Below are 17417 nucleotides of genomic sequence, written 5' to 3' on the forward strand. Positions count from 1 at the left end.
TTCTTTTTCCGCACGACAGATTCGACTGAGGGCGGGCAGGGGAGAGTGAAGTGGCTGAGCGTGGGGGCGGGGCGGGCGGACGGAATCTGCTGTCCCCGACTAGAGCCTTGTTTACCTCCACGGCCGCTCGTCTAGGACAAGATGGCGTCAGTCTGGGATGAGGCTGAGGTGAGGGGCCGGGCACCGGGTGGGAGGTTGGGGAGCGGGCGGGACTCCGAACTCGGGGGCACCAGCCCTGGGACCCCGGCCCCTTCCCCTCAGGGAGCCGCCCCCGGCCAGTCGAGTCGAGGTAGCGCCGTGTCCCGTCCCCATGAGTTCGGCTGGCGAGGCCGGGGCGTGAAGGGCCCTGGCGGCCGGTGACGGTGATTCTGTGTCCCCGCAGGACGGTGTTGGCGAGGAGGTGCTGAAGATGTCCACAGAGGAGATTGTGCAGCGAACCCGCCTGCTCGACAGCGAGATCAAGGTGAGGTGGTAGCGGGGGTGGGGGCTGTAGCTCCCCGCATAGCCGCTGTCGCTCTCCCCCGCCCAGCTCTGAAGGCAGAGCAGCGAGAGCGGGGGCTGCTGTCCAGCCGGGGGCCAGAGCAGCCCCTGCCCGTGTCCCCGTAGACTGGGACGCGCCGCCCAGGGCCGGTGGAAGGTCCCGGGGCTCCTGGGCCCAGCCCCCTGCGGTCACTGCTCCCGGAGGGCTCTGCCAGCCTGGAGCCGGGTCCCCCGCCCAGGTAGCTCTTAAGGGCTGTGAGCAGCTAGTGCCCTGCTTTGGCATGTCCGGCTCCGGATTTTAGCCTCCGACCTGGCCAGGGGGCGGAACCACGGAGAGGGGCAGGGCCTCATGGGAAGGGGGACCCAGCCCCCCTAATTTTCTGTCTGGTCCATTTCAGCCGCCTCCCCCTACACACACCAGGAAGAGGCTGGTGCCACCCCTGGGAGGTAGCGCCCCATCCCTGTTCCCCGAGCATCCCCCACTGCTCTCGAGAACACCCCTACATCTCTACCTTCCCCCATAGGTACACCCACTACTTCCCTAGAGTGTCCCCATAGGAGGCCATGGAGTCTGCCCCCGTTGCCCCATACACCACTTCCCATGCCCTACTGCTGCCTACACTGCTCCTTTTATTTCTGTTAAGTGCTGCTGATGTACTGTACTGTGCTGCTTTCTGTTGTACACAAGATTCAAAAGGAGTCTGCAGTGTAAAGACAAGGATAAAGGAAGATGTTTTGGGAGACCTAGAGCCAGGACTGAATTTATGTTGATTTATAATGAAATGATGACGTGGGAATTATATTTATTAGAAGCAAATTGTTGGTCTCTGCACCTGGCACTTTACAAAGTCCCTGGAAATTATAAGATATAAATGGATAGTTAGCAAGTGAGGAACTGTGGCAGGGGAATTAGCAGGTGGGTTGCCAATGCCATTAATGTTGTTTCGAATTTTAAAATATTATCTTTCAGTATTTTGCTGACACTTGGGAGGAAGGCCTGGGCTTGTAGACCATTTTGGAAGAAGTACATTTTCAAAAGGACTTTGAGCAGATTCTAGGTGCAGAGATGAGTGTACTACACAGGATGTAGTTAGTTGAGAACAGCCAAGTAAGGAGTAAAAAGTGTTGAGTGCTGAGGGAGATAAGAAGTGGAGACATTGTTCCGGAGTTTGTAATAGTTCAAGGGGTTTGAAAAGGCTGTAGTTCTTCTAGTTCAAAGGTCCCCAAACTGTGGGTGGGAATGTTTGGGGGCAAGGAAGAAGCACCACCTAGCTCTTGGCCTCAGCTGTTGGCACCATGCCTGCTGGTTTGGGGTCCCAGCTGCTGGCCTCAGCTCCACTCTTAGCCTCTGCCCCATTGGCAGTTTGGGGATCACTGTTCTAGTTCAGTATTATCATTTGCAGTAGCAGCTTGAATTAGAACATAAGAATGGCCATACTGAGTCAAACCCACAGTCTATCTAGACCAGTATCCTATCTCTGACAGTGGCCAGTACCAGGGATTTCTAAGGAGGTGAACAGAACAAGGTAATTTCAAGTGGTCCAGTCCCTGAGGTTCAGCCCAAGCTTTTGGCAATGGGAGGTTTAGGGACACCCTGGAGCATGGGGTTACATCTCTGGCCATTTTGGCTAATAGCCATTGTGAATTAGATAAATTCTTTTTTTCACAACATCCCGTGGCAATGAGTTCCACAGGCTGACTCTGCATTTTGTGAAGAAGTACTTCCTTTTGTTTGGTTTAAACCTGCTGCCTATTAATGTCATTGGGTGACCCTTAGTTCTTGTGCTATATGAAGGGGTAAATAAATAACAATTCCCTATTCACTTTCTCCATAGCACTGATGAATTTATAAATCTTTATCATATTGCCCCCCTCCCCTTAGTAGTCTCTTCTCTAAGGTGAACAGTCCCAGGCATTTAATCTCTCCTTATATGGAAGCTGTCCATCCCCATAATCATTTTTGTTACCCTTCTCTGCAACATATTCTAAATAATATTTACTGTTTAATTATCTATCCCTTTCGTAATGGTTCCTATCACTGTTAGCTTTTTTGACTGTCCCTGCAAATTGTCTAGATGTTTTCAAGAAACTATCCATAATGACTCAGAGATCTCTTTCTTGGGTGGTAAAAACTAATTTAGACCCCATCGCTTTGTATGTATAGTTGGGATTATTTATTTCTTATCAACATTGAATTTTATCTATCGTTTTTGTCATCCAATTTAGTGAGATCCCTTTGTAACTCTTCACAGTTGGCTTTGGACTTAACTATCCTGAGTAATTTTGTATTGTCTGCCAATTTTACCACCTCACTATTCACCTCCTTTTCCAGGTCATTTATGAATATGTTGAACAGCACAGGTCCCAGTATGGATCCTGGGAGGACCCCACTATTTACCTTTCTCCATTGTGAAAACTGACCATTTATTCCTATCCTTTGTTTCCTGTGCTTCAGAAGAAGTCATAAAAGCCTGCTTAGTGCTCCTAGATGCGCCCTACTATATGGGCGGGGGGAGAGGGCACTTGTTCCAGACCCCAAGTGCTGATCAGTGTGTGCACTGAAACACGTGGACAAAGAGCCCTTGTACCTTTAGCACAACTGTTGTGACTGTGCAGTGCTAGGAACATTGAAATAAATGTCTAATCTTTCGAAACATATAAAACAACATGCTCCCGTGTGCCTCCTAAGTGCCTCCTGATACTTCAAGTTCTGCAGATTAATTCTGATTTTGACGGCATTTCCTCTTATCCATTTGAACTTTGCCACTTTTAATTCTGGTATCTCTTGTTCTTGTATAGTGGAACAGAGTAAAGATGAGCCTAAATAGTCCTCTGTGTATCAGAGTATTGCCACCAGTGTTAAGGTGGCAGAAATCTCTCCATCGAGCCCTTACTTTCTCTTACACTAAATGTGCAGCATGCTATTTTTCAGGATGGATTGAGTTAAATCAAGGCAGTTTAAATTTCCAAGTGGAAAGCCTCAATTAAAATAATCAATTTTAATAAACTTTTCCATTTGTACTTCAGTTAATTTCTAAATAAAGTTGCAGTCTCATTGGTTGGTATAACCATTAAAATGTTGATTTACAACTAAGCAGAGCCTTTACGCTAGATTTACTGCATCTTTTTGCTAACTAGAAAGGTACACTGTAGCTATATATGTTTATTTTCAGATTCTTATCAATTGTACAGTTTTGGCATCTTAGAAAATGACGAATGATGCTCATTTACTAGATACTAACTTTTTGCTTATGATTTGTGTCATGTTGCATCAGGATGGTAACTGGAATTTAATTAAACATGCAAAACAGCATATAACATTTAAGGTTGCTTTCTTTAATAAAAATAAATGTTTTGGATACACAAATTGCTCTTATCAAAATGTGTTTCATATTTACAACTAGGAACAAGAGGGATTAAATGTAGTCAGTGAATTAAACTGATTATTTCAGGTCAGCCTGGAAAAATTTTCAAATATGCCTAAGAGAATGTGATTGGAGTTTAAGTTCCTACTCTCCTATGTCTCTTGAATATGAGACAACAGTCTCCCAAGTTACTAGCAGATCTCATCCCCTCCCTCTGGGGCTGGAAGAGCAAGACAAGTTTTTTCCCTGTTTTTTTAATTCTTATCGATTACTCAGTTTTAAATGAATTAGTCCAAATGGAGAAAATATTCTTTCTGTGCCTTCAGAAGAGGTTACTGCTGTCAAAAGCTGGTTTAGCACTTCAAAAACATGTGTTTCATGTGCTTAGCTAATGCTTAGCTTAGACTTCCACCAGTTCAGTAGTGTGACCTTCTTTAAAATATTAGCAAACATGCATGCTTGAATGGTTCACCTCCCACCCTGCAATTTATTATGGTTGGCCTGATTGATGGGTGATTGTTAGATGCACATGTCATAGCAGCATCTTCTTCAGCAGTTAGACCTCTAACCTGGTACTTTGGTTTGAGAATATTAGTGAGAAAATGAGATGGAGTAAGTGCTTGATCAATCCTCTTCGTTATTGCCTGTAATTTAACTTTGTTGCAGGGTATTTCTGTCTTCAGTGTCTTGAAGTTTTTTCAAATTTTCAACAGCATTATCAATACAGCAGCAATCTTTCTGAATTTTGTCCATGACTATGGAAATAGGTTTAGTATATTCAGCATATCTTCTACATTTCTCTTTAGTCTAAGGTTGACTACTTTGGCTGTGGTAGTTCCATCTCTATCATGATTTCCTTCACAAATTGTCATCAGAATAGGCCAGTTCTTAATAAATAGCTTGAAACAATTAACCACTGAATACTATTGTACATTTTGGGGGAGAATTGGTTTGTATCCTCCTGCTGTCTTCAGTGATGCTGAAGCAAAGTGATTGTTACAGAAGTATTTTGCTATTTCAACGTTATTTTCCTTTATTCCTGGAGTTGTACTTAAGTCTTTGGCTAATAGATTAATCAAATGAATACCTCACCCATATGTTGTAAGTTTCAGGTTCTCTGCATTATTTTCTTCTATGTTTTTTCTCATCTTTGCTACATTTGCAGGATTGTGTGTGACAAAGCTATGCACTCGACACTTTTTTTATAGCTTTTACTGCTATTTTTTATGTATTCTGTTGTATGGGGGCGGGGGGGAATTTCCTGATGTATCAGTTGTTTCTGTAAAATAGTAACCCTATCTTCTGTTGTCACACAAGCACATATTACTGGATCATTGTGCACATTGTTCCACCCATCAGGACTCAGATTAACAAATTTTCCATCAATATCTTTTTGTACACTGTTCAATTTCCTTCTCATACACTATATCCAGCTACTATCTAGCAATGTCTGCTCTGCCGAGTGGAGTGTAGCTTGGTTGTAATGATTGAACCATGTCAGTGAAATGTTTGTTCTGAACAAGACAAAAGGGAGCACTTGTTACATAAGTCACCTGAGCAATCTATGGAGTCCAGCTGGAATTTGCTGGTTCTGATTGCGAACTCATTCATGGTTTTACTGGATGATTATATTGGTAATTTACTGTCTGAGATATGTTTGGTTGCATATGAAATATTAGACATTGCAGATGTTGGCTGTTCATAACACCATACATCTAAGCTGGCTCCTGAAACAAAATGGTGTGTGGGGGGTTTTTTGTTTTTGTTTTTTTAGTCACTGTTAATCCTTGAGTATTACTCAGCGTACTGCTTTAAAAAAATGAGATTGTAAATGAAAGATTCCTCCTGTTGCATCTGTTTGTACCACTTTTAAAATATTGTTGTTATAGACCCAGTTTTATAGGGAAAATAATTATTAAATTATAAGGATAATTTAAATCCATTTAAACCCTTGTCTCCTAGCAACATACTAAACAGCTTGGGGGAAAAAACCCACATTTTTAAATGTTAAAACTCATAAATGCCTGGTAAAACATGACTTTTAAATAGGAAATCTCCAGGTAGGATATTTTATTATATTGAACAATAAAAAATCATTTCAGAAATCCAGCAATAACAGTGAAATGTAATTGATAAATATTCCCACAACAAACAAACATACCAATTATATTTTGAACACAAACATTTTGAAAATCATAAGCAATACACCCAAAACACACACTTATTATTATAATCTGTTCTTTATTAGCATAGTAGGACACAGTGGGCAGGCCATAAGAATGATGCAAAAATAAGCTTACTAATAGGTTGATACTAACAACAAACCAAGACTTCTGCTCATATAACTCACATGCCTTTTACACTGCTGTATTTTTTTAAATTTAACCATGAAGATGGAGGCAGTTGAGAAATTAATGGATTTCTGTTTGTATCTGTCTAGTAGATATTGAAGGAGAATGTTACTTGATGTGTCCAGAACCATCCAGAAACAAGGGCTATTATTTACTGGGTAGATCAGTCAGTACTCTCCAGCTCATGGAAAGACAAGTTTCTGTGGTGAGTGGAGTCATAAATATTCCTAATTTGAGAACTGAGGCAATCAGAGCTCAGGTAGGAAGAAGCTATAAAATAGGAGTCTGAGACCATCCAGGTGGGTTAAGTAGTGATCCTGATAAGATACATGGTGGTGTTTCCTGGATTGAGAGGCCAGATTCCAATGCCTGTGACGACTTTGCCAGTTTCTTGTACTCAGTAGTACAGTCCCTGGGTCTTCTACAGGGAGATCTTAATATAGTACATGACCTGCTGTGCCATATTTGTAAAGCTTGATCTCAAAAGTTAGATGCTTTTCCTATATTCCTAGATTCTTTCTATATATAGTATCAGAGGGGTAGCCGTGTTAGTCTAGATTGTAAAACGCGACAAAGAGTTCTGTGGCACCTTATAGACTAACAGTCCGTTAGCTTATAAGGTGCCGAGGACTCTTTGTCGCTTTTTTCTATATATAGAAAACCAGCCTTTAACGCAAAGTTTTTGATAGAGGCTCGTGGTGTCAGCATATTTAATTTTTATTTAAATGTTTGAAGAGATAATAATAAATTTCAGTCTTAACATATTTTGTGTTATATCAGATTTTTTTAAACAGGTTTATTTTAAAAAAGAAAACTTACGATAACTTAAATAACAAAACAAACAATTTTTATCCACCCTACTATTTATCTTTTAATATTTCTCTAAATCACATCTGAAGATGCTTGTATCCGGGGGTGCTGGAACAATTTGTATATTGAGGGTGCTGAGAGCCATTGAACCAAACTAAACCCTGTATATGATGGAAACCACTACAAGCCAGGGGGTGCGGCAGCACCTTGGGTTCTAGCACCTATGCTTGTATCATGTCATAAGCAAATTTCTGTAGATTCACTGTAGCATAATCATACAGTGTTAGAAAATTATTAGGGCTGTCAATCACAGTTGACTCACGCCATTAACTCAAAAAAATCGCAATTAAAAAAATCATAGTTTTAATCACACTGTTAATAAACTTCAATTGGTATTCTATTTAAGAATTTTGGATGTTTTTCTACATTTTCACATATATTTTGTGTTGTAATTGAAATCAAATTGTATATTTTTATTACAAATATTTGCACTGTAAAAATGATAAACAAAAGAAATAGATTTTTCAATTCATCTCATACAAGTACTGTAGTGCAATCTTTGTTGTGAAAGTGCAATTTACAAATGTAGAGGGTTTTTTTGTTACATAACTGTACTCAAAAACAAAACACTGTAAAACTTCAGACCTACAAGTCCACTCAGTCCTACTTCTTGTTCAGCCAATCGCTAAGACAAATTTGTTTCCATTTACAGGAGATAACGCTGCCCTCTTCTTATTTACAGTGTCACCAGAAAGTGAGAACAGGCATTTGCATGGCACTTTTGTAGCTGACATTGCCAGGTCTTTACGTTCCAGATATGCTAAACAGTCGCATGTCCCTTCATACTTCAGCTGCCATTCCAGAGGACATGCTTCCCTGCTGATAACACTCGTTTAAAAAAAAGTTCATTAAATTTGTGACTGAACTACTTGGGGGAGAATTGTATGTCCCCTGCTCTGTTTTACCTGCATTCTGCCATCTATTTCATATTATAGCAGTCTCGGATGATGACCCAGCACATGTTGTTCATTTTAAGGACACTTTCACTGCAGTTTTCACAAAACGCAAAGAAGGTACCAATGTGAGATTTCTAAAGATCACTACAGCACTCGACCCAAGGTTTAAGATTCTGAAGTGCCTTCCAGAATCTGAGAGGGATGAGGTGTGGAGCATGCTTTCAGAAGTCTTAAAAGAGCAACACTCCAATGCGGAAACTACAGAACCCGAACCACCAAAAAAGAAAATCAACCTTCTGCTGGTGGCATCTAACTCAGATAATGAAAATGAGCATGCATTGGGCCGCACTGCTTTGGATGGTTATCAAGCAGGACCTGTCATCAGCATGGACGCATGTCCATTGGAATGGTGGTTGAAGCATGAAGGGACACATGAATCTTTAGCGCATCTGGTACATAAATATCTTGTGACGCCGGCTACAACAGTGCCATCAGAACACCTGTTCTCACTTTCAGGTAACATTGTAAACAAGAGGCGGGCAGCATTATCTCCTGCAAGTGTAAACAAACTTGTTTGAGTGAGCAAGAAGTAGGACTGAGTGGACTTGCAGGCTCTAAAATTTTACATTTGTTTTATTTTTGGATTCAGGTTTTTTGTACATACACCTCTACCTCGATATAACGCTGTCCTCAGGAGCCAAAAAATCTTACCGTGTTATAGGTGAAACCGTGTTTTATTGAACTTGCTTTGATCCACCGGAGCGCACAGTCGCTCCTCCCCCTCCCTCCCCCCCGAGCATTGCTTTACCACATTATATCCAAATTCGTGTTATATTGGGTCGCGTTATATTGGGGTAGAGGTGTAATTCTACATTTGTAAGTTCAACTTTCACGATAAAGAGATTGCATTACAGTATTTGTATTATAATCAAAAATAAATATAAAGTGAGCACTGTACACTTTGATTTCAATTACAACATAGAATACAATGTATTTGAAAATGTAGAAAACAACAACAAATATTTAAATAAATGGTATTTTATTATTGTTTAACAGTGTGATTAATCACAATTACATTTTTTTAATCGCTTGACAGACCTAAAAATTATCGTTGATGTAGAGCACTGTTGTGCTCTGCACTGGAGAAATGTCAAAGGAAACTGTTACTTGCCTTGAGAAGTTTACAATCTAAAGATGGTGAATTTGAGGGAAGGATGAGTTTGCCATTGGATAGAAATCCGTTAATTCAGATTTAAGTAGACTCATAGAGATTAGTCGATATCATGGTGTTTTCCAGGGATACCAGCCTCTTCCTCTGGAGGCAGGAAGTGAGCGGATAAGGCAGCACTATAGATAGCAAGGCAGAATTTGATTATTTTGTTCAATACAATCCACCAAAATTGTATTAATCTTTATTTTTAAGCATTTTTTCCAATTTTTATGCACTCACTGAGATCTCTCTGAGTTGCCTTCAAGGAGTTTTGTGCAAGAGGCAGGACTGATATTCCAGGCTGATCAACATTAACCTGTCCAGCGTCCGGAAACTGTTTTAAAAGTGATTTTCAAATTCTCCAATCCCTAAATGCAGGAACAAGTGTGGGGCTTGAATGTGTCAATTGATGGGAATAAAATCTGAAAACAGTTCTTCCAAAACAAAGTCTTCTCCTCCCTTCAAATTCCTGAGTAGTTTTAGAATTCTTCAGACAGCATCAGGAGGAAATGATTTTGGGGGCACTGATGAGTTGAGACCAGAATGGTGAAGGGCTGTGTACCTCAATCCCTGAAGTCACACCATTTAGCCTAATCTGTTTTGCCCTAAAATTTTCCCCTCCTTCTTCCAAACTGTCTCCTAGGATTCATTCTGATCTTCTGATTGTGTGGTGCATGTCTGTATTTATTTCTTTGTTCTGCTAAAGTTAATCCTAACTTGTGTTGATTTCAGATAATGAAGAGTGAGGTGCTGAGAGTTACCCATGAGCTGCAGGCCATGAAAGATAAGATCAAAGAGAACAGTGAGAAGATCAAAGTGAACAAAACCCTGCCTTACCTTGTTTCCAATGTCATTGAGGTGAGTGTTGTGCCCTTTTGGAGTAATGTTAGGAGTGATACCCTACTGGGTGCACAGCTTTTTAATTTTAAGAGGTGCCTTCACTAATTGGGCTTGGGGGGTCAGTGGCTGGAGCAGAGGACTGTGTGTAGTGAATCAATGTAAGTTGGGACCAGTGACTTCCTCTTTTTGTTTCCCAATCTTTAAAATGGAAACAGTTAGCAGATATTGATGTGTAAGGCCTGGTCTACACACACTTGTTGTACTGATTTAACTATTTTGATTAGGGGTGTAATTTTTCAACTGAAATAGTTAGTGGTACAACATCCTAGTGTAGGTGCAGTTCCATCAGTATAAAAGTGATTATACTGGGGGCTGGCCTACACTACGAAGTTAGGCTAACCAAGCTACATCCCTCAGGGGTGTGAAAAATTCACCCCCTGAGAGATGTCATTAAGCCAACCTAAGCCATGGTGTAAACAGCACTAGGTCAACAGAAGAATTCTTCAGCCAACACTACCTATCACCTCTCGGAGGTAGATTTACTATAGCAACAGAAGAATTCCTTCTGCTGCAGCAATTGTCTACACTGAAGCACTGCAGCGGCGCAGCTTACTCCTGGGTGAATTATGCGCCACTGCGCATGCACAGAATTTATATCCCCCACAGATTTCTTTGCTTCCCCACAGAAAAATGACTTTCTGACAGGGAAGTAAAGGGAAGTCATAAGAGTGGTCATGTGCTCCTCCCCAGCAGTATGTTTTGGGTGCCCAGGGCAGCCAGGAGAGAGGTAAATCACGGGACAGGGGAAGGAGGGTGGGTCTGGGGAACCTCAGCCCCCCAGGATCTGGACCCCCCATGGAGCCCCCCAGCCTGCTTAGCCCCAACATTCACCTGGACCTCCCTGCAGAGTTCCATTACCGTTACACCCCAGAACCCCCCAGCAAGCCCCTGTGCATCCAGATCTTTCCTCCACCCTCCCCAACCAGATCCTCCACTGAGCTGCCCGCACCGAGATTGCCCCGCACAGACAGAACCCTCTCAACCCACACCTGGATCCTCCCCACACTAAGCCCCTCCACACTTGGATCTTGCCTTGCTGAGACTGCCGGCCGACACCTGGTGCACTGGCACAGAGGGGCAGGGCCCTGGGGGTTTTCTGTGGCAGGCCCAGTCCTTGCACTGTGGCAGGATTATGTGCAGCCTCACTGCTGAGTCTGGGGGTGGGAGCTACACAGTGAGCTCTCACCTCTGTGAAGCCAGTGGCCTATGTTCCCCAATGCCATGCTGGAGGCTCCACATTTATTTTAAAAATTCAGCAAAATTTGTCAATTTTTGGTGCAGAATGCCTTCAGGAGTAGCAGCTGTACTATGCTGCTATAATGTTTCTAGTTAGTCATACCCTGATATACCTTATTCCCCTTCTCTTATGGAAATAAGCTATAATGATGTAAGCATTTTTATACTGGTATAACTGCATCCACTTTAGGGAGGTTATCACTTTAACTATATCTGTATAGTTAGTGGTACAATTTTTGTGAATAGATGAACACTAAGGGGAATGTCATTGACCTAGCCTTAAGATTCTCTGAAGTTCCTTGCAGTCTTCTATAATTTTATTTCATCTGTGAATTTTGCCACCTTTCTGCTCACCTACTTTTCCAGATCAATATTAAATAAAACTGGTCCTTGTATGGTACCTTGTGGATTCCCTGTTAACCTTTTTGCTTTGAAGAATCTGATCATTTATTCCTGCTCTTCTGTTTTCTCCATTATTTCAGCCCCCGCAGTTCAAAAACTGAGTCAGATGCCCGAAGACAGATTAAATCCATGTTTTTGTCTTGTGATTTTTGGACTCCTCCTGCCCAACTACAATTCTGTCCCTTTAGCCATTTTCTCATTCACAACAGTATTTTGACCTGCACCCCAACTACTTAGTTTCCTTAGTTTTGAGTGACTTTGTCAAAGCCTTTTGAGAGTCCAAATAAATTATATAATCTGGTTTTCCTTTATCTGTAATTTTTTGGCATGCTCAAAGAATTCTAATAGATTAGTGAGGCACAATTTTCTTTTCCAGTAGTTGTGCTAGTTTGTATCTGTCTTTCTCAGTGTTTCATAATTCTTTAATATTGTTTCAACCAATTTATGTGATGCTAGCATTGGTTTGTTATACTGGAATAGGGGGGGTTACAACCCCCCCCTCTAGCCACCATTCCTGTTCCCCAGGATTTTGCAGTGCCTTCCCCTGTGCTGTTGCCTTGTTGCTATGACAGGGAGCTCTACTACTCAGGAAGCTCTAAATTCTCTCGGGTTTTAACTACAGGCATAATCCTACCATTGGTGGATGATGGTAGATAGTGGGATGTTTAGTTTCCCCTCCTTTTTGTGATTTTGAGCTAGGAACCCAATATCAGAAGCCTTGAGATGTGATCCAGGGGTGGGATGGTTAGACTGGCCTGATTCTGCTTCTAATGATATCTTTTCTTCTGGTCTTCAGCTACTGGATGTTGACCCCAATGACCAGGAAGAGGATGGAGCAAATATTGATCTAGATTCCCAGAGGAAGGGCAAGTGTGCTGTGATTAAAACCTCCACTCGCCAGGTAAGAGCCATGAACCTGTGTAGGTGTGGGAGTGCTGGTAGGGGATCCAGCCCTGTTTGGTTGCTGTGCTTACATTGATTCCTTTCCCCACAGACATATTTCCTGCCTGTGATCGGGTTAGTTGATGCAGAGAAGCTAAAGCCTGGAGACCTAGTGGTGAGTGGTTGCAATGTAACTGGCAAATATTGATCACATGATGTTAGCCAGTAAATCTGGTATTTGGCTGGCTTAGATTCTCATGAGGAAATGATCTAAGCAGATTTTTTATAAGGCCTTGTTTGGACAAGGATTTAATGGTGAGATATTAGCATGTGTTAACTAATGCATTTGAAAAGTCTAGTGTAGACAAGGCACACTGGGCCAGATTTACAAAGGCATTTAGGTGCCTAAATATGGAGTTGGATGCCTAACTCCCATTTAAGTCAATGGGACTAAAGCACATAGCCTGCTTAGTTGTTTTTGTAAATCCCACTAGGTGCCTATGTGCATTTTTAAGCAGCCGAATATCTTGATAAACCCCTTGCCTTTATCATGTCAAGTTAAAGCCTAGACTCCTTACTAGTCTTTCTCATCCAGACATTAAGAACCCGTCATGTCACAGAACTGCATCTTTTTTTTATTTTTATTTTATTTTATTTTTTTTACTGAGTCCTGATGCATGAGCTATTTACCTCTATAATATCCTGACCCGGTGTATCATCTGTAGGTGAACTATCTTCCTTGTTGCCTGAAAGGGCCTTTATCAAAAACGTTTCAGTCTAAGTTATTGCCTTTGTGTTTGCAGGGTGTGAACAAAGACTCTTACTTGATCCTGGAGACCCTACCTACTGAATATGACTCACGAGTGAAAGCCATGGAGGTGGATGAGAGGCCCACAGAGCAGTACAGCGACATCGGGGGGCTGGATAAACAGATCCAAGAGGTGACAGGCGGAGGAAGGGTGGTCTAGTGATTAGTCAGGGAATCCCACTTTCAATTTCCTGCTCCTCCACAGACTTCCTGTGTGACCTTGGGCAAGACACTTAGTCTCTCCATGTCTCTGATCCCCATATATATAGTCAGGATAATAGCACTTCCTTACCTCATAGGAGTGTTGTGAGGATAAATACATTAAAGATTGTGAAGCACTTAGATACTATGAGTAATGGGGTCATAGAAGTACTTAGAATCCAGTCTGTGAATAACATGATCCCTACAGGTAGATTTCCCCCTGCATTTCAGTTTGGAATTGAGGCAGTCTGGATCCACGGGGTGGGAGGTTAGGGATTTTAGCTTAAGGACTGGATTAGCATCAGAGTTTCTGATGGAAAAAGTTTTATTTTCTTAATGTTTTTCTGTCCTTGCAGCTAGTGGAGGCCATTGTCCTGCCAATGAATCATAAGGAGAAGTTTGAAAACCTGGGTATCCAGCCCCCCAAAGGAGTGCTCATGTATGGGCCACCTGGAACAGGGAAGACCCTCTTAGCTAGAGCATGTGCTGCCCAGACAAAGGTAAGAGGGACTGAGTGCACAGACCTGCCCCACTAGGGAGTAACAGAATTCTCCTAGGGCAGAGGTTCCCAAACTCTTCTTATTGCCTACCTCCTTCCAGATCTACCAGCTGACCATGTACCCCTACCCTTCTCATCACTGATACTTTGTGTGGTGTTCTTAACATTACCTGTCTTTAGCCATCTGTCCATATTTCACTCTTATGTACAGATATAGTGTGACATTATACCACCAGAAAAAAACCCTGAGCAAGTTATAAGCTCAGTTAGACTGGACAGTTGCTGGGCAACTGAACCCACGCTATACGGTGATTGGAGATGAGGAGTCTGGATGTCAGCATCTCTGTGTATCTGTGTTCTCATTGGTACATCTTGAAGAAAATTAACTACTGTATTTTATATAACAAATTCCCACGGAGTTTTAAAGCTTTGTCTGAGTAGCCTATTATGAAAATGCAATAAATAAAATAATCCACCATTACACAATTTCTCCCACTTACCCCCCAGAAATGCCTCATGTACCACCGTTTGGGAATCCCGGCTCTAGGGTAAGGCATGATAGGCTCCAGCCTGTGCTGTGAAGAGAGCAGAGAGTTGGTGCAATGTGGGTGAAGGAGCTGTGTAACTGACTTGTTCTCTACCCTCCAGGCAACATTCCTGAAGCTGGCTGGCCCACAGTTGGTGCAGATGTTCATTGGTGATGGCGCCAAGCTGGTGCGAGATGCCTTTGCGCTGGCCAAGGAGAAAGCTCCTTCTATCATCTTCATTGATGAGCTGGATGCCATTGGCACCAAGAGGTGAGATCTGCAGGCCCTGCTGTAAGAACTGGAGTGAACTCCCAGGATTGTGGGGTAGGTGGGGAGTTTTAGGGTGCGTCTCTATCTGTGTGCAGTAAACCCAATCTAGTGGGTGGGATCATTTCAAAAGCATATTTGTTTCCTGTATGAATAATTTGATCCTTCCTGTCAGCTCAGTCTGTTGCAGAGCTATTGGGGCTGGGCAGCGAGAGCCACAAGGATAAGGATCCTATTTATTACCAGTAAATGGTGGTTCTGCCTCAGTGCAAATCAGGATTGCAGGCACCTACTAATGCTATTAACACTTATCACGCTGGCATAGACAATATTAACCCTTTCTGGCTTGAATGCAAATGGTTTGGGCCCAGTGAGACCCAAATGATGCCCATGTACCTTTTGGAAGATCAAAACATGAAAGAGGGGGAAGGAGGCTGTTGTTGGGGCAGTGTAAGTGGGATGAGGGCACCTGGGGGAGTTACAGGCATGAGCAGAGTTGACTCAGTTTCCTGTATTCCTTCTCCAGATTTGACAGCGAGAAGGCTGGAGACCGGGAAGTGCAGAGGACCATGCTGGAGCTTCTGAACCAACTTGATGGATTCCAACCCAACACACAAGTCAAGGTAACTCTCTCCCTGCAAGAGGCAGCTCTGTTGTTATTAAGCCACAGTGGGCTCTACGGGGGGTTTCAAGCCCTTCATGAGGAAGGTGATCTCATGGCACAAGGGAGCCGGTGGATCCTGCTAGGCAGGGGAGCCCAGAACAGTGTGTCTGTCCCCCAGGAGCCTCAGGCTGATATTCTTGCTCCTCTGTAGGTGATAGCTGCAACCAACCGTGTGGATATCCTGGACCCTGCTCTGCTCCGGTCTGGACGCCTAGATCGCAAAATTGAGTTCCCGATGCCCAATGAAGAGGCCAGAGCTAGGATTATGCAGATCCATTCACGCAAGATGAATGTCAGGTACGAAAGAGGAGAAGCCCAGCTCATTGAGGGACATTATGGAAGGAGTACCATAAATCTTTGTTCCTTAAGCCTGGGGCTGGAGGTGCTCCCTCCCCTGTGTAGAGCTTGATGCTGGGTGCTTTAAGGACACTCCATACCTTGCTGTTCAATGGCAGTGTGGGGTTTTATGGGTTTGTTTTTTGTTCTCTCTCTCAGCCCTGATGTGAATTACGAGGAGCTGGCTCGCTGCACAGATGACTTCAATGGAGCACAGTGTAAGGCTGTCTGTGTGGAAGCAGTGAGTATCACTTACCAGCCTATTTCCTGCCCCTTCAGACTCTCACAGCAGATGCTAAGAAGGTGGAAAGAGGAAAGCTTGGGGTGGGATGGAGTAATTTATGACAGGTTGATGTGGTGCCAAGCCAGTGTTCTGTCCCTTAACTACTCTCTCTCGTTGGGGTAGGGGATGATCGCACTTCGGCGTGGAGCCACAGAGCTCACCCATGAGGACTACATGGAAGGAATCCTGGAGGTTCAAGCCAAGAAAAAAGCCAATCTGCAATACTATGCCTAATCTCTGCACTGCTATCAGGTATTGTGGCCTTGGCAGAATTGGACAGGCTGGAATTCGAGAGGACTGGACTAAACAGAGGATGGTTAAGACTGGATTGTTTGGTCATATTTTATGTGCTGGAAAAAAAAATAAAGCTTTTTTTTCCCCTCCTTTCACAAAAAAAAAAAAAAAAAAAAATCCTTGCCTAGATAAGGGTCATAATGCTACAACTTGAAGGGAAAATAATTCATCCCCTCCATGAATGTGAAATTGGCCTTGAAGTCTTACTTGGGTTGGGATAGGCTTAAATCCTAGGGTGAGAGTAATTGCTTATATTTTAGAGCCCCTTGCTGTGGAGTAGGAGTGGCAGGGAATGATATATTTAGGGGTTGTAAATGTAATCTAAATTGGCTGCAGGCCAAAGGGACGCAAGGTCCTCAACACATCTACAATCCTTTCACTGCTGCAGTCAGCGGAGGCAAACAGCTAAGCAGAGCCTGTCCAATTCTACACTGGCTTTAGCAGTCTTTTGTTAAGAGAGGCTTGGGAACAAGTACATGACCTTAACTTCTCCTTTGCAAAGGAATGTTCTTATCTTCTTGCTCCCAATTCCACCCAGTATCCTTCCCTCTTGGTGGCTGTTACACCCCTTTCTCAACCTGTTTACAATAGTCATATATTTACGGCTTGAGGTGGAGTGAGTAGTTACTGCTCTGCAGTGCTGTGGAAGAAAATAACTCACCAAGCCATTCAATAAACAAGTTTTTCAGTACTTTAATGCCAGTTGAGAATCACAGCCTCCATTTAAAAATGACACTTTATAAATACACTGACTTTAGCACTGCTTATCTTACATGCCATTCAGTTGTGTTACACATCTCTCTTCCACTGCCTGTGCACCTTGTGGGGGGTGGGGGGGGAGCAGTAGGAGGGATGTATGAAAGGAAACTTTACCTGGCAGTAGCTTGGCTCATGTTCTTGAGTTAGCCCTAGTGCTGATGTGGGTTACAAGCTGCTCACCATCCAT

The 17417-nt window shown here is 42.9% G+C and overlaps 1 protein-coding gene across 4 annotated transcripts in view; it reads left to right on the forward strand.

Moving 5' to 3' along the window:
• Nucleotides 1-32: 32 nt before the first annotated feature.
• PSMC3 (proteasome 26S subunit, ATPase 3) overlaps nt 33-17417 on the forward strand; it is a 35414-nt gene continuing 18029 nt past the window's right edge. For 2 of the 4 annotated variants that reach the window (XR_004645567.1, XM_034769426.1), the window contains exons 1-12: nt 33-168; nt 383-463; nt 9905-10030; nt 12507-12611; nt 12705-12767; nt 13396-13533; nt 13958-14101; nt 14749-14897; nt 15421-15517; nt 15710-15855; nt 16054-16135; nt 16301-16429. Coding sequence is in view for 3 of the 4 variants with exons in the window: in XM_034769426.1 (XP_034625317.1) it covers nt 142-168; nt 383-463; nt 9905-10030; nt 12507-12611; nt 12705-12767; nt 13396-13533; nt 13958-14101; nt 14749-14897; nt 15421-15517; nt 15710-15855; nt 16054-16135; nt 16301-16411 (1269 nt within the window). In the remaining variant the exon portion in view is untranslated. Of the gene's footprint in view, nt 169-382; nt 464-6297; nt 6402-9904; nt 10031-12506; nt 12612-12704; nt 12768-13395; nt 13534-13957; nt 14102-14748; nt 14898-15420; nt 15518-15709; nt 15856-16053; nt 16136-16300; nt 16561-17417 lie in introns of those variants that run through there. The other 2 variants (XM_034769425.1, XM_034769427.1) reach the window with 2 other exon arrangements.

Source organism: Trachemys scripta, chromosome 4, assembly GCF_013100865.1.
Source record: "Trachemys scripta elegans isolate TJP31775 chromosome 4, CAS_Tse_1.0, whole genome shotgun sequence".
In the NCBI taxonomy this organism is placed as follows: Eukaryota; Metazoa; Chordata; order Testudines; family Emydidae; genus Trachemys; species Trachemys scripta.